Source organism: Coregonus lavaretus, assembly GCF_964263955.1.
Source record: "Coregonus lavaretus genome assembly, chromosome: 32".
Lineage (NCBI taxonomy): Eukaryota > Metazoa > Chordata > Actinopteri > Salmoniformes > Salmonidae > Coregonus > Coregonus lavaretus.
In genome coordinates, this window is record NC_140019.1 from 19,755,068 (window position 1) to 19,779,604 (window position 24,537).

At 45.5% G+C, this 24,537-nt stretch overlaps 1 protein-coding gene across 1 annotated transcript; it reads right to left on the reverse strand.

The window, feature by feature from the left end:
* Window positions 1-20: 20 nt before the first annotated feature.
* On the reverse strand, window positions 21-22,789 carry LOC311107430 (protocadherin-12-like). The gene is made up of 4 exons (XM_084149921.1): window positions 19,366-22,789; window positions 16,226-16,317; window positions 13,349-13,497; window positions 21-760 (listed from the first exon to the last, which is right to left on the reverse strand). Exons 1-4 carry the CDS (start codon window positions 22,285-22,287, stop codon window positions 354-356), a joined length of 3,570 nt encoding a protein of 1,189 aa, XP_084006047.1. The 5' UTR covers window positions 22,288-22,789; the 3' UTR covers window positions 21-353.
* Window positions 22,790-24,537: the final 1,748 nt, after the last annotated feature.

Sequence of the window (24,537 nt, forward strand, 5' to 3'; positions counted from 1 at the left end):
ATTTAGCCACAGACCAAATTTCACAAGCACTTCCAGCTGATTGCGAAGTAATGTGTTTTGGTCAACAACGTTCAGTTACATTCGGCTATTGTTTACATATTGTGCATCACGTGAAATACATCATTAGATGGAAAATACAAGCAACAGAAATTAGTCGGGTAAACAGCACTTTCTTGTGGATACCCACCCTATCTACACTTCCTACCGCCAAAAGGACCAACAGCACGGACACCCGGCAAAGTACATTTAAATATAATAGTATTCAACATCCTGGCTTGTAGAGACTATTGCGTATTTTTTACAGCGACTTCTTTCAGACTGATTTCAATGGAGTAACCATGTTTAGACAAGGCCTAAGGTAATTGGGCCGAGCACTGAGCCAGGGGGGACCTCTTTTCAGGGTTCCCAGAGTTCCGTGGCGCATTGGCAGCTCCGTCCAGCCCCAGTGAGCGCCGGTAGGCGGCAGACAATCTGTAGAGCACGTCTGGCGAGGGGCGGGACTGGGAGTCGCCCTTCTGGGTCAGGAGCATATTAAACAAGGTGTTGACCTCGGAGAGCAAGGCCCCGCCCAGTGGACCATCCTTCTCCGGCATCTTGCCGAAGGTGGAGAAGGAGGCGGAGTCAAGGATGTCTGGGGAGCAATGGGCGTCGGGGGACGGTGGCCCGTTGGGGACAAAAACGTTCTCGTGGTAGTCTGAAGTGAGGGGGAGGGAGAAGCGGGCCATCCATGCAGGGTCCTCTATGTCAGTAAAGACGTCATCTGATAAGAGACAAGGAAAGAGATGAGAACATGTCGATAAAGTATAGAATTGGCAATACAGTTTGTTAACTACATGTACATAAGAAAAAGCAACAGCTCTACAGCAATACAGCGCTGGATGTGACACAAAGCACCACATGGGTGTTCTTTGTTATAGTATTTGTTGTTGTTGGCCAATATTGTTGGGGGGGGGAAAACAGGATGGAGGAAATCACAGGAGGAGTATATTTATCTGGCTGTTGTGAACAGGCATTTCCTGTCATCTCCTGGCTATATCCTGAGTTATACTCAAGTAAAGTGGCCAAGTGGTTTTACACATAATGAGTATGTACAGACTCAGAACGGGTGAAAATACACTTAAAGCCAAGCCATTCTCTAGAGTTAAGCATTCCAGGCATTTTTGTATAATTTTTTGTATGCGGATGTGCATGCCTGACTATCATGACCAACATAAAAAAATAATATGATAATGATAAATAACATATTTTCAAGTGTCCCATGTACAACCAATTTACCAAACAGAAACAAAATGGATAGAGAATATCGAGAGACATTTTTAAATGGCAAAACACAAGCAACATGCTAAAGGTTACGACCCCCCAACAAAGAAAAACCCAAACAGTTTGACTGAAAATACACTGCAGAATTCAAAGGCTCATATTGATAAGTGAAGCACTGCAATCATAGGCCAGCTGTGCATAATGCCATGAACCAGTGGGCTAGAGAGTTGCTGAATGACTCCTCTTATTTTGGCCTCCCCAACTCTTTAACTTGATTCTTCTCACTTCAATCTGATTAGGCTTGTGGCCTAGAAAAGTCACCTGTTGTGGATCACTCGCCCTGTGGTCCTCATCAAATCACAACCAGACCCGGTTCACAAACACCCAGCAACACACACTCTTACACACACAAACTTGCAGAAAAGTCACTGAACAACCCCAGCAGCTAGCATCTCTCCCCACACACATACATACAGTACACACACCCTCATTCCCTCTCTCAAACACACACACACACTCATACTCTCTCCCCCCACTGTGTGACACTGACAGCCGTTGACTTAAATCTCAATCCATAAACTAAACAAGTCCTTATCCCTACACATCAGTGAAGAGTAACCTACAGAAATCCCACATGGTGTTCAGACGCATCATGTTTCGCCCCAAATCCCTCTAAGATAGTTATCAGTGTTTGTTTGGAATGTTCAAAGACTGAGCTCCATATATGTGGGGGTTTTTGAATGAAAGAGAGTAAGCTCCATATATGTGGGGTTTTTTTAACTCTTGAGTTGTTGAACCACACACACAGGTCATCAAACGATGTGGCCCTGACTCAGTCAACCACCATTACTTCTAAGGCCATCTTTCATGTCTGTCGTCTCCCGGAGACCTCAGAAGAGAGCGTTGCTAACAGGGCTAGCATACAGTGAGGGAAAAAAGTATTTTATCCCCTGCTGATTTTGTACGTTTGCCCACTGACAAAGACATGATCAGTCTATAATTTTAATGGTAGGTTTATTTGAACAGTGAGAGACAGAATAAAAACAAAAAAATCCAGAAAAACGCATGTCAAAGATGTTATGAATTGATTTGCATTTTAATGAGGGAAATAAGTATTTGACCCCTCTGCAAAACATGACTTAGTACTTGGTGGCAAAACCCTTGTTGGCAATCACAGAGGTCAGATGTTTCTTGTAGTTGGCCACCAGGTTTGCACACATCTCAGGAGGGATTTTGTTCCACTCCTCTTTGCAGATCTTCTCCAAGTCATTAAGGTTTCGAGGCTGAACCTTCAGCTCCCTCCACAGATTTTCTATGGGATTAAGGTCTGGAGGCTGGCTAGGCCACTCCAGGACCTTAATGTGCTTCTTCTTGAGCCACTCCTTTGTTGCCTTGGCCGTGTGTTTTGGGTCATTGTCATGCTGGAATACCCATCCACGACCCATTTTCAATGCCCTGGCTGAGGGAAGGAGGTTCTCACCCAAGATTTGACGGTACATGGCCCTGTCCATCGTCCCTTTGATGCGGTGAAGTTGTCCTGTCCCCTTAGCAGAAAAACACCCCCAAAGCATAATGTTTCCACCTCCATGTTTGACGGTGGGGATGGTGTTCTTGGGGTCATAGGCAGCATTCCTCCTCCTCCAAACACGGCGAGTTGAGTTGATGCCAAAGAGCTCGATTTTGGTCTCATCTGACCACAACACTTTCACCCAGTTCTCCTCTGAATCGTTCAGATGTTCATTGGCAAACTTCAGACGGCCCTGTATATGTGCTTTCTTGAGCAGGGGGACCTTGCGGGCGCTGCAGGATTTCAGTCCTTCACGGCGTAGTGTGTTACCAATTGTTTTCTTGGTGACTATGGTCCCAGCTGCCTTGAGATCATTGACAAGATCCTCCCGTGTAGTTCTGGGCTGATTCCTCACCGTTCTCATGATCATTGCAACTCCATGAGGTGAGATCTTGCATGGAGCCCCAGGCCGAGGGAGATTGACAGTTATTTTGTGTTTCTTCCATTTGCGAATAATCGCACCAACTGTTGTCACCTTCTCACCAAGCTGCTTGGCGATGGTCTTGTAGCCCATTCCAGCCTTGTGTAGGTCTACAATCTTGTCCCTGACATCCTTGGAGAGCTCTTTGGTCTTGGCCATGGTGGAGAGTTTGGAATCTGATTGATTGATTGCTTCTGTGGACAGGTGTCTTTTATACAGGTAACAAACTGAGATTAGGAGCACTCCCTTTAAGAGTGTGCTCCTAATCTCAGCTCGTTACCTGTATAAAAGACACCTGGGAGCCAGAAATCTTTCTGATTGAGAGGGGGTCAAATACTTATTTCCCTCATTAAAATGCAAATCAATTTATAACATTTTTGACATGCGTTTTTCTGGATTTTTTTGTTGTTATTCTGTCTCTCACTGTTCAAATAAACCTACCATTAAAATTATAGACTGATCATTTCTTTGTCAGTGGGCAAACGTACAAAATCAGCAGGGGATCAAATACTTTTTTCCCTCACTGTACATATAAACTGTCAGTAACTAATGGGGCAGGCTGGCCCTTGTACACGGCCTGTTGCATCAGCTTGACTTTGACACAGAGGCTGGGGAGGCAGTGTTAACCCCACAGCAGACCACATAAGAGAGAGAGGTTAACTCAAAAGCTAACTGCCTGTGTTCAATCACATCAGGTTTTTTAAATGCTGCTTCCTTGTCTGGCCGCTTTCTCTGCAAACACCTCTGTCCCCCCCTCCATCCCCTCACTCTCTGTGTTTCACCCTCCCTCTTACGGTCTAACTCAGGGATGGGCAACTAGGCCCGCGGATCAATTTCCAAAAAACGAATGGAACTCAGTCAGGTTCTGAGAGTTAGAATAGTAGAATACACAGGGTGCAATTTCGAAATGTGGTTGTGCATCAGCAGTTTTTCTCTTGCTATATCAGTCACTGACAGTCACTCAATTAGCCCATGTCAGCATTTTTTAAAATGTATTGGTAAGAGTCTAGCCAGCTATCTTAACTTATAGTAATCATGGTTGAATTACCGACCGTGGGGCCCCCATTGATTTTGTTAGTCACTCTCACTCAGATATATTAAAAACTGCAAACATTTCTCTACACCCTATGGCAAAATGTGTAGAATTGCAGGAAATTAGCTGTAAAACTGCAACATTTTCTCTACGCCCAATGGCAAAATGTTTATAAAGCAAGAAAATTAATAATTTTTTCTCTCCAGAATTAATTTCCTGCAATTATACACATTTTGCCATGGGAAAGAGAGAAGATTTAGCAAATATTTTTTGCTTAGGGCCCCCAAAAGGCTAGTGCATGCTCTGACTGTATGTGTGGGTATGGATGTGGATATGGATGTGGGTACGCAGACCAGCGAGCCACTGCGGCACCTTATGATTTTTGAGATTTTGTGTGGCCCCCATCAAAGTTGCCAATCCCTGGTCTAACTCCTTTTGTTTGTATGTCTGCAAACTCCTCTCCCTCTCCTTATCTCTCTCCCCCTCTCTCTACAGCCCCCACTCTACACCTCACCCCCCTCTCTCTACACCATCCACTCTACACCCCATCCCCCGCTCTCTACACCCCATCCCCCGCTCTCTACACCCCATTCCCCGCTCTCTATACCCCCCACCCCCCACTCTACACCCCATCCCCCGCTCTCTACACCCCCCACCCCCCACCCCCCACTCTACACCTCATCCCCCTCTCTCTACACCCCCTCCCCCTCTCTCTACACCCCCCACTCTATACCTCATCCCCCTCTCTACACCCCCCACTCTATACCTCATCCCCCTCTCTCTACACCCCCCCCCCACTCTATACCTCATCCCCCTCTCTCTACACCCCCACTCTATACCTCATCCCCCTCTCTCTACACCCCCACTCTACACCCCATCCCCCGCTCTCTACACCCCCCACCCCCCACTCTACACCTCATCCCCATCTCTCTACACCCCCACTCTACACCCCATCCCCCGCTCTCTACACCCCCCACCCCCCACTCTACACCTCATCCCCCTCTCTCTACACCCCCCCACTCTATACCTCATCCCCCTCTCTCTACACCCCCACTCTATACCTCATCCCCCTCTCTCTACACCCCCACTCTATACCTCATCCCCCTCTCTCTACACCCCCACTCTACACCCCATCCCCCGCTCTCTACACCCCCCACCCCCCACTCTACACCTCATCCCCCTCTCTCTACACCCCCCACTCTATACCTCATCCCCTTCTCTACACCCCCCACTCTATACCTCATCCCCCTCTCTTTACACCCCCCACTCTATACCTCATCCCCCTCTCTCTACACCCCCCACTCTATACCTCATCCCCCTCTCTCTACACCCCCCACTCTATACCTCATCCCCCTCTCTCTACACCCCCCACTCTATACCTCATCCCCCTCTCTCTACACCCCCCACTCTATACCTCATCCCCCTCTCTCTACACCCCCCCACTCTATACCTCATCCCCCTCTCTCTACACCCCCCCACTCAATACCTCATCCCCCTCTCTCTACATCCCCCACTCTATACCTCATCCCCCTCTCTCTACACCCCCCACTCTATACCTCATCCCCATCTCCCACTGCCTTCTTCTCTTTATCTCTCATGATCCATGGCTCGCCCCCTTGCAAACTTAATTAGACTGGACCCACCAGCTGGGAACCCCTCAGAAAATAATGACCCTCTTATTGGAACCAGAGGAACCCCCACACCACACCACAACAACAGGTTTGTTGTAGAGAACACCCCTTCTGTGGTAGATCGACTACAACCACAACCAAACACCCGCAAATATGGAAGCAGTTTAAAGCATACCGCCAAGCGTTAGATCCACAAACCTGATTAAAGTCAGAGCTCAACTTTAATCACGGTTATAATCATCGGATTAGTAAATCTGACAACTCAATTGGTGATATGTGATTCATCTTTTATCGGCTCTAAGACTTTGATTCAACTTAGATTTTCTAGTGAATTGCCCCTTTAATGGGTGATATGGCTACCAAACAAAGGAATGCACATTTGAAAGAAAATAGCAGAGCTCAAGGAGAGATAGAGATTGAGAGGCCACATTCTGAACAAGGGGTGCTGAAAACACTTGATCTACACACTAGTAGTGCGCGGTTCAGCTGTTTGTTCACCCGCCCACAATTGCTAATAACGCATCCTCAACTGGCCGACTATATGTGATAAAGTGAAAATCTGAGGCCTGCACCCAACCCTAACCTGCTAATTTCAAAATGCACTGTAGACTACAGTCAGAGACTGCGGTAAGTGTTTTAGTTGTTGCCTTATTTAGATATGTTTCTGCTTATAATTTCCGACATTTTGGTAGGCTATTTGTTAGTCCAGGGTTTGATGATGAGTTGGTTATTTGAATCAGCTGTGTAGTGCTAGGGCAAAAACCAAAACATGCATACAGGGGAGGCCCCAGGACCGATTTTGGGAAACCCTGCGTTAGTCAACTTGTCTATAGTTAGATACATGCAGCTTCTCTTCTGTCATTATACAGTGCATTCGGAAAGTATTCAGACCCCTTGACTTTTTCCACATTTTGTTACGTTACAGCCTTATTCTAAAATGGATTAAATAAAACATTTTTCTCATCAATCTTCACACAATACCCCATAATGACAAAGCGAAAACAGGTTTTTAGAAAAAGCTCAGGTGCAACCTGTTTCCATTGATCATCCTTGAGATGTTTCTACAACTTGATTGGAGTCCACCTGTGGTAAATTCAATTGATTGGACATGATTTGGAAAGGCACACACCTGTTTATATAAGGTCCCACAGTTGACAGTGCATGTCAGAGCAAAAACCAAGCCATGAGGTCGAAGGAGTTGTCCGTAGAGTGCCGAGACAGGATTGTGTCGGAGGCACAGATCTGGGGAAGGGTACCAAAACATTTCTACAGAATTAAAGGTCCCCAAGAACACAGTGGCCTCCATCATTCTTAAATGGAAGAAGTTTGGAACCACCAAGACTCATCCTAGAGCTGGCCGCCCGGCCAAACTAAGCAATCGGGGGAGAAGGGCCTTGGTCAGGGAGGTGACCAAAAGCCTGATGATCACTCTGACAGAGCTCCAGAGTTGCTCTGTGGAGATGGGAGAACCTTCCTGAAGGACAACCATCTCTGCAGCACTCCACCAATCAGGCCTTTATGGTAGAGTGGCCAGACGGAAGCCCTTCCTCAGTAAAAGACACATGACAGCTTACTTGGAGTTTGCCAAAAGGCACCTAAAGGACTGTCAGACCACGAGAAACAAGATTCTCTGGTCTGATGAAACCAAGATTGAACTCTTTGGCCTGAATGCCAAGCATCCCGTCTGGAGGAAACCTGGCACCATCCCTATGGTGAAGCATGGTGGTTGCAGCATCATGCTGTGGGGATATTCTTCTGGGAGACTAGTCAGGATCGAAGGAAAGATGAACGGAGCAAAGTACAGAGAGGTACTTGATGAAAACCTGCTCCAGAGTGCTCAGGACTATAGACTGGGGCGAAGGTTCACCTTCCAACAGGAAGCACACAGCCAGGACAACGCAGGAGTGCCTTCGGGACAAGTCTCTGAATGTCCTTGAGGGGCCCAGCCAGAGCCCGGACTTGAACCCGATCGAACATCTCTGGAGAGACCTGAAAATAGCTATGCAGTGACGCACCCCATCCAACCTGACAGAGCTTGAGAGGATCTGCAGAGAAGAATGGGAGAAACTCCCCAAATACATGTATTCCAAGCTTGTAGCGTCATACCCAAGAAGACTCAAGGCTGTAATCGCTGCCGCAACAAAGTATTGACTAAAGGGTCTGAATTCTTATGTAAATGTGATATTTCAGTTTATTTTTTATAAATTTGCAAACATTTCTAAAAGCCTGTTTTGGATTTGTCATTAGGGGGTATTATGTGTATATTGATGAGGGGGGGAAAACAATGTAATCCATTTTAGAATAAGGCTGTAACGTAACAAAATGTGGAAAAAGTCAAGGGGTCTGAATACTTTCCGAATGCACTGTATGTTGCCCTAGAAGACTCAATAAACCCTTGCTCACCAGCATAATGTCATAAATCGATGGAATGAATGCTTCAATCTAGTTGACATTGGTAAAGTTCTCTCTGTCATCTCTGCTCCTTTCGTGGAGCAAAGGTGTTTAGGGACTGGGGAGAAAATGCTATACCTCTCAAAAAAGTGAAAACATTTTCTGTGCAAAATGTCCTAATGACATCTGTTTGACCGGTTGTAAGGAAATAGAAAGCTGTGAAAACGATCCAACATGTTGCTGACAAGATTTCAGTTCGGCTTGGATGCATATTTTATGTAGTTGAAATACTATCAGCTTTTATGATGCTGATAAAGATAGCACCTCTACGGATGGTATCTAACTGCGCATTCGCATTCAAGATGCTGAAAGAAAAAAATCCTATATCTCCACTCCTGTTCCCGAGTCAAAATGTTGCCTACATTTGGTGTATAATTTTACAGCAAGAAATGCTTAATTCTGCAGGAGTTCATGTTAAGGCTATGTGAGAGGTTCTAGACCAGGGGTGTCAAACTCATTCTATGGAGGGCCTAGCGTCGGGGGGTTTTTGTTTTTTCCTTTCAATTAAGACCTAGACAACCAGGTGAGGGGAGTTCTTTACTAATAAGCAACCTTAATTCATCAATCAAGTACAAAGGTGGAGCAAAAACCCGCAGAGAAACGGCCCTCCGTGTAATGAGTTTGACGTGTTATAGACCTACAGTCAGTGTCCAGATTTCAGTTTCCAATTAACCCAGGGGTTTCAAACTCATTCCATAGACAACCAGGAGAAGGGAATTCCTTACTAATTAGTGAACTTAATTCATCAATCAAGTACAAGGGTGGAGCAAAAATCTGCAGACACTCGGCCCTCCGTGGAATGTGTTTGACACGTGATTTAACCCCTCTGAACAGTAGGTTATAGCAGTGGTTCCCAAACGGTGGGGCGCGTGAGGAGTCGGCAGCGGGGGCGCGGTAATTTTTATTTTTTTTAAGGAACTCAGTCCGGCTTTAAACGTACTCTTGAAAGTTGTAATAGTAGAATGCACAAGGTGCAATTTCGAAATTGGGTAGTGAAATTTCAGTTCCTTTTGTCAGAGAGCTTAGAGAGCTATTTATAACTTGTCAGAAATGTCCAGATCAACTAGCCCATGTCAGCTAAAAAAAAAATATTTAGGTTTTTTAGCCCATAGATATTGTTGTAATGTTTTTGTCACTCAAATATCACACATTAGACATAGCAAAATGTATAGAATTGGAAGAAAATTAGCTTTAAAACTGCTAAATGTTATTTTCACCCCATGACAGAATGTGTATCATTGCAGGAAATAAGCTTTAAACATGCAAAATTCTCTCCCACGGGGGGCCAGTATGAAAAATGTATGCACTCACTAATTGTAAGTCGCTTTGGATAAGAGCGTCTGCTAAATGACTAAAATGTCAATTGGATCACCCCCCCAAAAAATGAACAGTTTGTGACATGAACAGTGCTTGTGTCCATAGTAATAGATGTGGCGCGGGATGTTCCCCAATGGTGGAAGGGGGGTCCCGAGTGAAAAAGTTTGGGAACCCCTGGGCTACAGTTCCCTTGACATGCCATAGACCTATTTGAAGTCCCCATCATGTAGCGCCTCACAATCATCACACATAACATAACCAGCACTGCTATCATCCTCTTTTACCACTTCACCAAATATTTCCCAAACATTACTTTTCTGGCCCTCTCTTTATTTTCAACCATTTTGCAGCTTTTCTTTTATTGAATTAAAAACGGACATTGTCCTTTTTGCCTCTGTGGAAGACATTAACTTTTTCTGCCCGTTCACAAAAGCGTTTGGCGATTGGCGTGTAGGCTATTTGGCGCGCGTCCAATTAGGCCCTAAAGTTTAGGCTTACGCACTAATGCCAAATAGTCTAATATAATGAAAGAAAAACCTCAATGTAGCCTATAGATATAAATTGCACAAGAATGATACATTTATGGATTTTTTAAGGTATTGTTTTCTCTTTATTCAACCCACCCGCCCTTCCTCTACACAATATTTGATGTCCCTAAACCCACCCGCCACGTGGATAAAACCAAGTCAACCTGTGCATCACTACTACACACACACATACATACACCTTTGCATTGTGTCTATCAGGATGAAAGACAGATTTCTACTTCAATGAGTCAGCGGCGCAGAACATACTGCTCACCCCGGACCAGGCCCTACTCCCTGACACTCATAAGACAAAGAGACAGCGATATAGACGCCGACGTGCGGGTACCCTGATGAAACTACGGCGACGAGAAAATATTCTGCCTCTACCCTCTGTTCTATTGGCGAATGTACAATCACTGGAGAAGAAACGACACGCTCCATTCGAGACTATCCTATCAACGGGACCTGAAGAACTGTACAATCCTTTGTTTCTCAGAAACTTAGCTGAACAAGGACATGGATAATATTCTAGCTGGTTTTTCTATGCATCGGCAGGACAGAAGGCAGCGTCGGTAAACTCAAGGGAGGTGGTGTGTGTCTCTTTGTTAACAACAGCTGTTGCACGATCTCTAATATTAAGGAAGTCTCGAGGTTCTGCTCGGCTGAGTTAGAATACCTCATGATAAGCTGTAGACCATATTATTTACCAAGAGAGTTTTCATCTATATTTTTTGTAGCCGTCTATTTACCACCACAAACCAATGCTGGTGCTAAGACCGCACTCAACGAGCTGTGTAGGGCCATAAGCAAACAAGAAAATGCACATCCAGAGGCGGCGCTCCTAGTGGCCAGTGATTTTAATGCAGGAAAACTGAAATCCGTCTTATCTCATTTCTACCAGCATGTCACCTGTACAACTAGAGGCAAAAAAACTCTAGATCACCTTTATTCCACACACAGAGATGCATACAAAGCTCTCACTCGCCCTCCATTTGGCAAATCTGTACTCCTGTAGTCCCTGATCCCCCCACGACTACATGGACGTGCACGACTCCAACACCATTATTAAGTTTGCTGACGACACAACGGTGGTAGGCCTGATCACCGATAACAATGAGACAGCCTACAGGGAGGAGGTCAGAGACCTGGCAGTGTGGTGCCAGGAAAACAACCTCTCCCTCAACGTCAGCAAGACAAAGGAGCTGATCGTGGAATACAGGAAACGGAGGGCCGAGCACGCCTCCATTCACATCGACGTGGCTGTAGTGGAGCGGGCCGAAAGCTTCAAGTTCCTCGGTGTCGATATCACTAAGGATCTATCATGGTCCAAACTCACCAACATAGTCGTGAAGAGGCACGACAACGCCTCTTCTCCCTCAGGAGGCTGAAAAGATTTGGCATAGGCCCTCAGATTCTCAAAAAGTTCTACAACTGCACTATTGAGAGCATCTTGACTAGCTGCATCACTGCTTGGTATGGAAACTACTTGGCAGCCAACCACAAGGCGCTACAGTACATCACTGGGGCCGAGAACCCTATACCAGGCAGTGTCAGAGGAAGGCCCTAAAAATTGCCAAAGACTCCAACCATCCAATTCATAGACTGTTCTCTCTGTTACCGCACGGCAAGTGGTACCGATGCACCACGTCTGGAACTAACAGGACCCTGAACAGCTTCTACCCCCAAGCCATAAGACTGCTAAATAGTTAACCAAATAGCTACCCGGACTATCTGTATTGACCCTTTTTGCACTAACTTTTTTGACTTATCACATACGCTGCTGCTACTGTTTACTATCTGTCACTCTATTCATTTGTACATTTTAGTCATTTAGCAGACGCTCTTATCCAGAGCGACTTACAGTTAGTGAGTGCATACATTTTCATACTGGCCCCCCGTGGGAATCGAACCCACAACCCTGGCGTTGCAAGCGCCATGCTCTACCAACTGAGCTACACAGGGGGGCCAGTATGTATATGTACATATCTACCGCAATTCCCTCGTACCCCTGCACATCGACTCGGTACTGGTAACCTGTGTATATAGCCAAGTTATCATTACTCATTGTGTATCTATTATTACTTTTATTATTACGTGTTTTACTTTTCTTTATTTCTCAATTTTCTTTCTCTCTGCATTGTTGGGAAGGCCCCGTAAGTAAGCATTTCACTGTTAGTCTACACCTGTTGTTTACAAAGCATGTGGCAAACAAATTTGACTTGGAACATGATATTAGAGGTGATACTATCTGTTGACTGCCACAGGGCAGAGTGGGTGGTGGTGACGGGGTGTGTGTGTGTGTGTGTGTGTGTGTGTGTGTGTGTGTGTGTGTGTGTGTCTGTGTGTCTGGTTGTTCTATACAGCTTAAAAGATGGGACTACCATAGCAAAATACAAGAAAGGAAGACTCTCCAGGTGAGAAGACAAAACATCTGAGAAACAGGTGGCTTAAACATAGTCAGGAATCCTCAAAGAGCATGAGCTTCTCACCATTCGCATGTGTCTCACAAATCTAGTGTGACTTCAAACGCTAATGGAGGACCCCTTTGCCTTTGGGCACGGGTGACTCAAGCATTACACACACACACACACACGCAGGTCTTTGTAACACCCCTGTGTGAGATTACTGTACCAGCATAGACTTTAAATTGCTCTCACTGAAGATCAACAGAAAGATAGAAATCCCTGTATTTAGCCCTGAGGTCTTAAGAGAGAACAACTATGCGCTGTGTCTTTGACCCCTAGTCAGAACGTGACGATGACCTGAACAATACCTGGAAGGAACTCCATACATATGTTTACCGTGTAGGTTGGACTATAGAATGTGAACATATTAGTCTGTTCAACCATACGGAGTGCTGCACTCACTACTGTTTCACATACAGTATATCACAATGTGAATCTTTACGGCTGAGTGAAAACACCCATTGTTAGTCACTTAAGTCAGCTATGAATTGTAATAACAGAATGAAGCCCCACAGAGAGCTAGGAATGCAACTAAAAGTATTTTCTCTTTGTTAGTATTGACCATTATTTGTTTTAAGTTTTATTCAATGTTATTGATGTTTGTTGACTATAAAATAGTTGTCTATGGGACAACCTATTAAAATATAGGTTTAATTGAAAAGAAAAAAGTTGTTACCAGGGTTATTGAGCAGGTTGTTAAGGCCCTCCTCCAGCAGCAGGTCGACAGGGGAATCTCGGCCCGTGTCCCAGTCCATGTCTCCGGCTTCACTCTCGCCATGGCCACTGTCCTTGGTGCTCTGACAATCAGTGTCCTGAGCGCCAGTCCTTCAGGGAAGCAGAGGAAACAGACCGGGGAGTGTCAGGGACAGTGAGGGAGGAGGGAGGACATTTTAGAACCAATGTCAGCCATCTTGTGGAACCATCATTATGACTGTCCTGTTCAATTGTTCCCTAAATGTGATGGGAGAAAATGTATTCCATTCTGGAAATATGCTGACCTGAGCTCAATATAATAGTTTAAAGGATCAGTGCAGTCAAAATCTTAATTTTCCTGTGTTTTATATACATATTGCCACACCATGAGGTATGAACAATACTGTGAAAATTACGATAATGCCCTTTTAGTGTAAGAGCTGTTTGAAAAGACTGCCCGAAATGTCAGCCTGTTTTGGTGGGACAGAGTTTTGGCCTGCATTGTGACATCACCAGGGGGTAAATTAGTTAATAGACCAATAAGAAAGATAGTTCCAAACCTCTCTGCCAATAACAGCTAATTTTAAATGTTCCCCTCCCAGACAGTCCTAGCTAATTTCTTGCTTGAGAAATTGCTTTTTGCTAAGAAGCCATTTGTGTTTATTTTTGAACATTTTAATTGAAAAAAATCACAGTAAGGTACTTACTTAATTGTTACCCAAAAATAATTTGATATTGAGATAAAAAACAACTGCATTGGACCTTTAATAGTTTCTAACCCTAGTGGCTAAGCTACACCATGCAGTGCTGAGGTGCATTGAGCCAGACAATGGTGTGCTAAGTGATATTTAACTGTGATGTGCTGCTCTAAACTGCTCTAAGCCATGCTAAGAGGTGAAATGCTAATCTTGGACTCCTACTTGATGTACAGTGCATTCGGAAAGTATTCAGACCCCTTGACCTTTTCCACATTTTGTTACGTTACAGCCTTATTCTCAAATGGATTAAATTATTTTCCCCCACATCCATCTACACACAATATCCCATAATGCCAAAGTGAAAATAGGTTTTTTGAAATTTTAGCAAATGTATTAAACATTAAAAACAGAAATACCTTTACATAAGTATTCAGACCCTTTGCTATGAAACTCGAAATTGAGCTCAGGTGCATCCTGTTTCCATTGATCATCCATGAGATGTTTCTACAACTTGATTGGAGTCCACATGTGGTAAATTGAATTGATTGGACATGATTTGGAAAGGCACACACCTGTCTATTTAAGGTCACACAGTTGACAGTGCATGTCAGAGCAAAAAACAAGCCATGAGGTCAAAGGAATTGTCCGTAGAGCTCCGAGACAGGATTGTGTTGAGGCACAGATCTGGGGAAGGTTACCAAAACATTTCTGCAGCATTGAAGGTCCCCTAGAACACTGTGGCCTCCATCATTCTTAAATGGAAGAAGTTTGGAACCACCAAGACTCTTCCTAGAGCTGGCCGCCCAGCCAAACTGAGCAATCGGGGGAGAAGGGCCTTGGTCAGGGAGGTGACCAAGAACCCAATGGTCACTCTGACAGTGCTCCAGAGTTGCTCTGTGGAGATGGGAGAACCTTCCAGAAGGACAACCATCTCTGCAGCACTCCATCAATCAGGCCTTTATGGTAGAGTGGCCAGACGGAAGCCACTCCTCAGTAAAAGGCACATGACAGCCCACTTGGAGTTTGCCAAATGGCACCTAAAGGACTCTCAGACCATGAGAAACAAGATTCTCTGGTCTGATGAAACCAAAGATCGAACTCTTTGGCCTGAATGCCAAGTGTCACATCTGGAGGAAACCTAGCCCCATCCCTACGGTGAATCCCTACGCTCACCATCCAACCTGACAGAGCTTGAGAGGATCTGCAGAGAAGAATGGGAGAAACTCCCCAAATACAGGTGTGCCAAGCTTGTAGCGTCATTCTCAAGAAGACTCAAGGCTGTAATCACTGCTAAAGGTGCTTCAACAAAGTACTGAGTAAAGGGTCTGAATACTTATGTAAATTTGATATTTCATTATTATTATTTTTTTAAATGCTACAAAAACTGTTTTGGGTTTGTCATTATGGGGTATTGTATTGTATTGATGAGGGGATTTTTTATTTTTTTAAATAAGGCTGTAACTTAACAAAATGTGGAAGAGGTAAAGGGGTTTGAATACTTTCCGAATGCACTGTACTTCTAGGTGTTTTAGTATTAGGTGATAAAATACCAGAGACTGGAGGTATAGACTGATGACAGAACATGCTCCCTGTCAGAGAAGTTATCTGAGCCTGTCAGAGGCCAGAGACCTGGACCCAAGGGAGATAGCTAGGCCAACCAGGCCAGAGACCTGGACCCAAGGGAGATAGCTAGGCCAACCAGGCCAGAGACAGGAAGTCTCACCCAATTAGGTAGACAAACCAGGGGGGGAGGGAGGGGGGGGGCTGAGGACATAGGAGGTCTTCCAGTTTATCAGACAAAAACCTGAGCTCCATTGCCTAGTTATATTCATAGGAGGATTTTAAATGATCATTATTTATAGGGTGCCTTTGCGCAGGTCTCCTTTGAAAAATATATTTAAAATCTCAATGGGATCACTTGTACATATAAAGGATACATCTAAATAAAAAACATATCTATGTAAATATACGTTTTTGACATAAGTGAAAATGTTGTGAAGAAATACATAATGAAAGTCAAGACTGTCATGTTGCCTGTTGGATCATAAAGCATCAATAAAAATCTCAAATAAATTATGCATGTAGCGGTGGTAGTGATCAACAGCCAAATGGCTCTGAAACAAAGGGAAGAAAATAAAAGAAGAAAGAGGAAATGTGCTCACCTGCCAGCGCGATGGGAGTACTTGTTGCCTCGGAAGTTGGGTCTCGGCTGCAGCTGGCCCTGGTGGAGCAGGGAGAGGAGCTGGGAGATCTGCTGTAAATTGGCAGGAGGAGAAAAGGGTTAGTAGACAGTAACCATGTTTCCAGCAAAACTAGTAAAGTCATGCCGTATAAAAAAAAAAACATGTCTGTAAAACGAATTATGCGACAATTGCGATATAAACACTTTTAAGCCCAAATATTAATAGATTAACCATAATTTCGAAGTAAACTTGCAGTCACACAATACTATGTTGTGTGGTCCTCCCACGACGACTTCGAACACCATGCAGTTTATAGGCTACAGATTAAATAAATAATGCTGGTGACATGATAATCGGTTCTTGGCTGCTAATTGACAAATAAAAATGATCTCGCGTTTATCCATGATCTCATCATGTACCGTCTGCACTGTAGCCTATCTACAAGCTGTTCGTGTCAAGACCAGAGTGGGCACATTTGCTGTTTATCAAATACTTTTTGTGCTAAAATCATCGACAAAGACAACAATTGGATGGAAACACAATGAACTTTTCGGTACATGGAAACTTAAACCCAAAAGTGTTTTCTATGTGCTAAAATCATCGACGAAGACAACAATTGGATGGAAACACAATTAACTTTTCGGTACATGGAAACTTAAACCCAAAAGTGTTTTCTATGTGTACTTCGTCATCACGCACAGCATTATATTCGCAAAAAAATCTGTTTGATGGAAGCACACATCTAGTGGGAAAATTCACATATTTTTTCTTGCAGATTTGAGAATATTCACATGAAATTCTGTCACCAATTGGATGGAAAACATGCAGCTACTGATATTACAACACAGAAGTCAGAATAACAAACTAGGGCTTGGAGAATGTGGTGTATTGAGGCTGTTTGGACAGTTTTATACCAACTGTACAGGATATCGTTTTACTCAATGACAAAGGCAATGCCCACAAACGTCAGAGTTTTTGATCTATTAAATTGAACATGCCACAGCATGTAAATGCATGGAAATACCATAAAGTGCTGTGGTTCTCATTGTTTATGTACACTACCGGTCAAAAGTTTTAGAACACCTAGGGCCTACTCATTCAAGGGTTTTTCTTTATTTTGACTATTTTCTACATTGTAGAATAATAGTGAAGACATCAAATCTATGAAATGTAGTAACCAAAAAAGTGTTAAACAAATCAAAATATATTTTATATTTGAGATTCTTCAAATAGCCACCCTTTGCCTTGATGACAGCTTTGCACACTCTTGGCATTCTCTCAACCAGCTTCACCTGGAATGCTTTTCCAACAGTCTTGAAGGAGTTCCCACATATGCTGAGCACTTGTTGGCTGCTTTTCCTTCACTCTGCCGTCCGACTCATCCCAAACCATCTCAATTGGGTTGAGGTCAGGGGATTGTGGAGGCCAGGTCATTTGATGCAGCATCTCTCCTTCTTGGTAAAATATGTGTTATGTGTTATTTCATAGTTTTGATGTCTTCACTATTATTCTACAATGTAGAAAATAGTAAAAATAAAGAAAAACCCTTGAATGAGTAGGTGTGTCCAAACTTTTGACTGGTAGTGTATGTTCATGGTATATGTTGGTTTAACTGTTGCAACATGTGCAAGAAAGGTGACTTTCTGTGGGAAAGGGAATGGGTGTCATAATAGTCAAATTAATAAATATTATTGTTCTATGAGAACCTTGGAGCGGTTTGTGCTGGCATCTTTCTTATGGGAGCAATGTGCCGCTGCTCCAGAGTGGCGCAGCGGTCTAAGCACTGCAGCTTAGTGCTAGAGGCGTCACTACAGACCCTGGTTCAATTGCAGGCTGTATCACAATCCGGCCGTGATTGGGAGACCCATAGGGTGGCGCACAATTGGCCCAGCGTCGTCCGGGTTTGGCAGGGGTAGGCCGTCATTGTAAATAAGAATTTGTTCTTAACTGACTTGCCTAGTTAAATAAAGGTTAAATAAAAAAATATAAAAAAACATGCCCCCACGCTCAGAGAGGAAACAGCCTTTGTGATGTGTAGAGAGGGAGGTGTGTTTGTGTGTGTGTAGGCACATGTATGTGTTGCACTCAGAGGGCCGAGGGTGGACAGGAAAGCGCTTTTACATAAAGGGCTATTCTTCTCTGACCTGTTTCCTTCCAGGATGAACCTCCGAAATATGAACGTGTGGAGGAAGAGGACGGGGGGGGACTCCCCCCCAGCTCAGACGTTTTGGCCCCTTGGGAGACCTCTAAAGCCAAAGTGCCAAGTGGGACAAGCGGGCGGGGGTGCAGGAAAGGTGGGTCAAGAATCAGGCCTCTTCCTGCTCTTAAAATGGAATTAACGTGAGGCCTTTAGACTTTGCCAGACTCTTTGTTCTAAGCCCATTGGGCGTTGGCATCGTCGACTGCCTGGATTCCCCCTCAATGAGGATGTATCGTTTGACTAGCACAGCACTTCTGGAGTAGTTGGAAACCAGACCTTTACAGTTGCTGTTTTTCTTTGCTTAAAGTGAGGTCAGCAATAGCGATTTGGGCCATTTGTAACTGACGGCTCGAGGTTCTTACATGTCAAAGCAGTATTACCTTACACTACAGATATATCATAGCTTACTTTGTCTGGGTTTCCCCCTTAGAGAATAAGAGTCGTCTACTGATTCTTCCTGGCATTTTTCCTCCTCTTTATGAATCTGTTATGTGATATTGAGTAAAAGGAGCGATTGCTCGGGGGGCACGGGAGTAGACAGGATTACAGTGGCTGACACATGAGCACCTGAATAAACTCAATGCTTTGGCTCCAGCATCATCTGTCAGCTGTCCCCTTAGGCTTCCTATATGTAAGCCATACACCAGGCCAAAATAGCAGAGAGGAACAGAGGGGGAAAATTATCTGCTCTCAGTACATTCAATTTCAATGTACCTCAATTCCTGTAGGTTACACATAATTACTTAAAGTAATTATTTAAGGGACAAAAATAAGGCCTATTGACAATACAAAAGTCTGAGAAAAACCTGTCTGTTATTAGTTAGATGTATATATCATCTAACATCAATGTAATGCATTGCATGATATATACCAAATGTGCATTCATGTTTGTAGTATTTCTAACTAAAATGTTTATTACCTGTACTTCTGGAGAGGCAGCAGACAGCTCGATGGAGTTGTCTCCGAAGGCAGCCATGGAGAGACGGACCAAGTTCCTCAGCATCCGTCTGTGGTCTTCAGCATCACGTCCACCTCTGGTATCTGTGTTCTTGGGCCTTCTAAGTGTTGCTACCTGGGACACTGGGGAGGATGGTTCTGGCTCTTCAACGTCAGGCCTAGCCTGGATCTCAGAGTTCCCATGTCGCCTCAGGGTACTGGTCTGAGACAGTGAGGAGGACGACGAAGGGTTTCTTGCCTTGCGCAGGGTTCGGTAAGGAGTGGTGGGGGTTCGAGGGAGAGTGCCGTCCAGCTCGATGCTCCCAGGTTTCCTGAGTGTTCTGATATGGGAGACTGGCAGCGTTGCGCACCCCTCAGGGTAGGCCTGGGAGTGGACTGTTGGGTACATGGAGGTGGCTATGCTGTATTGCCTTTCGGTGTGCTGCTCTTCAACCACCAGGGTCATAGGGGAGAGGGGCTGGGCTTCATCCTCGTCTTCCGTAGGGTCCTCCCTTCGTCCTCTCAGGACTGGCACCAGCTGGATGTCCGTCTTCATGATGTTCTTCTGTGGACGGCGAGGGTGACGAGTGTAGGTGGACTCGGCCGTCCTGCAGTTGTAGGCATGGTTGTCTCGTTTCGTGGGGCGACAGAAGGTGGTCACCAGGGCAACAGCCAGGAGAAGCAGGAGGCAGCAGGCCCCAAGGCAGATAGCCATCATCATGGTGAAACTCAGCTGGCCACGGTTTCCAGGGGCTGAGTTCTTTAGATGGTCCTGCAAGTTGATGAAAGTCACCTCCAAGGTGGCCTTTGTCACTAGCCTTGGAGAGCCCTTGTCCGATACAGTGATATCCACTTTGAAAGTCTTCCCAATGAGCTCTGTAGCATTGGTCGTGTTAACGTACAGTTGTCCGGTGGTGTCGTCGAGTCTGAACATTCCTGTGGGGTTTCCATCTGTGATCCTGTAGCTGAGTCTTCCATTGAGGCCAGAGTCTAGATCGTTGGCCTTGATAGTAGTGGCCAGGAATCCCGAAAGTCCATTTTGGACAGAGCGATCGGTCGGAGGATAGATGGAGCCTTCTTCAGCACCATCCCCTAGCTCTGTCACCATCTCCCCCTTCTCTGCATTGACCGGGACACTCACAAAGGCTATGCCTTTCTTTGGCATCGGCTCCTTGATGACAGGGTAGTTGTCATTGACATCCTGAATCTCGATGAGAACCGTAGCAGTGCTGGTGAGGGGTGGATGCCCGTGGTCTATGGCCTCCACGATGAAGGAGTAGGTGGGCGACTCCTCGTAGTCCAATGACTGCTGGGCGCTGACTACGCCACTGGTGGGGTGGATGGTGAAAGACGCCGTGGGAGTTCCCAGTTCGTTGGACTCTCGGATGGAGTAGGACACCCTGCCGCTGAGCTCAATGTCCACATCATTGGCCTCTACCTTGAGGACCTGGAGGCCCACAGCATTGTTCTCCTTGAAGGAAGCCCTGTAGTGGGACTTGGAGAACACAGGGGCATTGTCATTCTCATCCAACACATGGACAACTAGGTGTCTAACACATGACAATGGAGGGTCACCATAATCCTGGGCAAGTAACGTGAGATTATACTCCATGACCTTTTCCCGATCCAAGGTGCCATTGGTTACAATCATGTAGTTGTCGCCATGGATTTTCTTGAGGCGGAAGTGGCCTGATCCGTGCCGGATGTGGGCATGCACATTCCCGTTGTCCCCGGAATCTACATCAGAGACCATCACCAGTGCGAGGAATGTGTCCTCCGGTGCACCCTCTAAAACAGTTGCCACTGGGGAATCAGGAGGTGTCCAAGTGACGTGGATCCTTGGTGCATTATCATTGACGTCCTTCAGCTTGACGTGTAGTTTACAGTGAGAGGGCATGGCGTTGGGGCCAAGATCGCGAGCCTGGAAGTCCACCTCATAAGAGTGTTTGTCCTCATAGTCCAGTTGGCCTTTTAAGGTCACTGCCCCACTCTGGGGGTGAACACTGAAAAGCTCCTGCACCTCAGGTGGAGCATGCTTGCTTAGAGAGTACTCAACCTCCCCGTTGGCCCCTTGGTCAGGGTCCGTGGCCTTGAGGTTGATGACGATAGTCCCACAGGCTGTGTCCTCGGTTAGTTCCACGGTGGGGGTGCTATCCTCAAACATGGGGCTGTTATCGTTAGAGTCCAAGACTTTGACTCGGACCAGAGTACTGCCCGACCTGGGAGGGTTCCCCTTGTCCCAGGCCACCAGAGTCAGCTCGAAGGAGGACTGCACCTCCCTGTCCAGCTCCTTGATCACCACCAGCTCTGCTTGCTTTGGCCCATCCACAGTACTCCTTACATCCAGGGCAAAGTGCTGGTTGACGGACAGTGAGTAGGTCTGCAGGCCATTAGGGCCGGCGTCCGGGTCCACCGCTCGGTCCAGGGGGATCCGCATCCTCAACGTGGCCGTCTCAGATATCTCCAATTCCTGCTGGCCACTGGGGAATGTGGGGCTGTGGTCATTCAGGTCCATCACCTCCACCCGTACCCTCAGAAAGTGAATAGTGCCACCTTTCCTGTAGAGGACGCTGAAGGCCAGCTCACACAGGTCCGAGCCTCGACACAGCTCCTCCCGGTCCAGCTGGCCCAGGGTGGAGACAGTTCCATCTCTCGCACCGATGGAGAAAGGCAGGGCTTGACCGTGCTCCACGACCTGGAAATCCTCCAGTGCCCCTGTCTCGCCTCTCTGACGCAGGTCATCGACCAGATGGCCGACCCTGGTGCCCACAGGCTGCTCCTCCCAGACTCTGTACATAACAGTTAATGAGGCCGGGTCTGAAGACTGGGCCCCAGAACCAAGGCACAGAACCAGCAGTAGAGCCAGCAGCATGACTGTGTGAGATATTACTGTCCTGTCCAGCATTTAAAAGGGCATGGCTAACACCCACTATAAACTACTGAGATAAGGTAGTGTAATTGTTTTCCCCTACTCTACAATTATCTTCTTCAATTTAAATACTGATGACTGATGAAAAAAGTAAAACCTTTTGATAGAACATATCTCTTTTGAAAATACCCTGCTACAGTAAATTCTTGAAAGTCCAATATCTGAGTTATAAATCAACAAAACATAGAATGATGTTTTTATCAATATAAACCATGAATCAAACAGCTCATCTACCCATATTCATACACTTTTACAGAGCTCTGAATATCAGCACAAAATATACCAACAATTATAGTTCAATCTGTCAATGAAACAATCTAATGTATTTCCTAACAAAACAGAATTAGAAAATGAATTAAAGACAACCCTACATCCTTTTTATACCAACAACCTTACAACCCTTAAGTTGAGTCAGAGAACTAAATTACAGAACCCTATAACTATAACTATTGCCTCCCTCTCTTACACATACATACACTCATAGCTGACTGCATTACTCACTTACACAGCTGCTGGCTCCCAGCCTCCCGGTTCATCAGCCTGTAGCTACAAAGTAAAGTTAGGAGAGCACTGAGGAAGTTTGGATCTGTGATGACACAAGCAGGGGAGGACCCAGCCAATCAGAAAAGGGGGGATGGAGCATATGCAAATCTGGACTCCACAACCTAAAACAGAAAAAAATGGGCCCTCAGGAAATTAAGCAGGAGTTGAAACAACATTTGAGTGCTTTTAAAGAAATGTGATCCTGCCTCTCTCCCTCTCTGTCCCCAGACCACGTTTTTTCTTGTTTCTTTTTTCCTGCAATATTTAAAAAAACATCAGAACCTTGCATTGTGGATCTTTAACTCAGTAGTGGGCTTGAAGCTCGGCCCCTATGGGACTTTGAGCTGTAACCAGGCCTGGCCTGCTCTCCACTCAGAGCTGCATGATGTACTGTCTGGGCTCGCGACAGAAATCCTAAACACTAGATACAGTGAGGGAAAAAAGTATTTGATCCCCTGCTGATTTTGTACGTTTGCCCACTGACAAAGAGATGATCAGTCTATAATTTTAATGGTAGGTTTATTTGAACAGTGAGAGACAGAATAACAACAACAAAATCCAGAAAAACGCATGTCAAAAATGTTATAAATTGATTTGCATTTTAATGAGGGAAATAAGTATTTGACCCCTCTGCAAAACATGACTTAGTACTTGGTGGCAAAACCCTTGTTGGCAATCACAGAGGTCAGAAGTTTCTTGTAGTTGGCCACCAGGTTTGCACACATCTCAGGAGGGATTTTGTCCCACTCCTCTTTGCAGATCTTCTCCAAGTCATTAAGGTTTCGAGCCGTTTGGCAACTCGAACCTTCAGCTCCCTCCACAGATTTTCTATGGGATTAAGGTCTGGAGGCTGGCTAGGCCACTCCAGGACCTTAATGTGCTTCTTCTTGAGCCACTCCTTTGTTGCCTTGGCCGTGTGTTTTGGGTCATTGTCATGCTGGAATACCCATCCACGACCCATTTTCAATGCCCTGGCTGAGGGAAGGAGGTTCTCACCCAAGATTTGACGGTACATGGCCCTGTCCATCGTCCCTTTGATGCGGTGAAGTTGTCCTGTCCCCTTAGCAGAAAAACACCCCCAAAGCATAATGTTTCCACCTCCATGTTTGACGGTGGGGATGGTGTTCTTGGGGTCATAGGCAGCATTCCTCCTCCTCCAAACACGGCGAGTTGAGTTGATGCCAAAGAGCTCGATTTTGGTCTCATCTGACCACAACACTTTCACCCAGTTCTCCTCTGAATCATTCAGATGTACATTGGCAAACTTCAGACGGGCCTGTATATGTGCTTTCTTGAGCAGGGGGACCTTGCGGGCGCTGCATGATTTCAGTCCTTCACGGCGTAGTGTGTTACCAATTGTTTTCTAGGTGACTATGGTCCCAGCTGCCTTGAGATCATTGACAAGATCCTCCCGTGTAGTTCTGGGCTGATTCCTCACTGTTCTCATGATCATTGCAACTCCATGAGGTGAGATCTTGCATGGAGCCCCAGGCCGAGGGAGATTGACAGTTCTTTTGTGTTTCTTCCATTTGCGAATCATCGCACCAACTGTTGTCACCTTCTCACCAAGCTGCTTGGCGATGGTCTTGTAGCCCATTCCAGCCTTGTGTAGGTCTACAATCTTGTCCCTGACATCCTTGGAGAGCTCTTTGGTCTTGGCCATGGTGGAGAGTTTGGAATCTG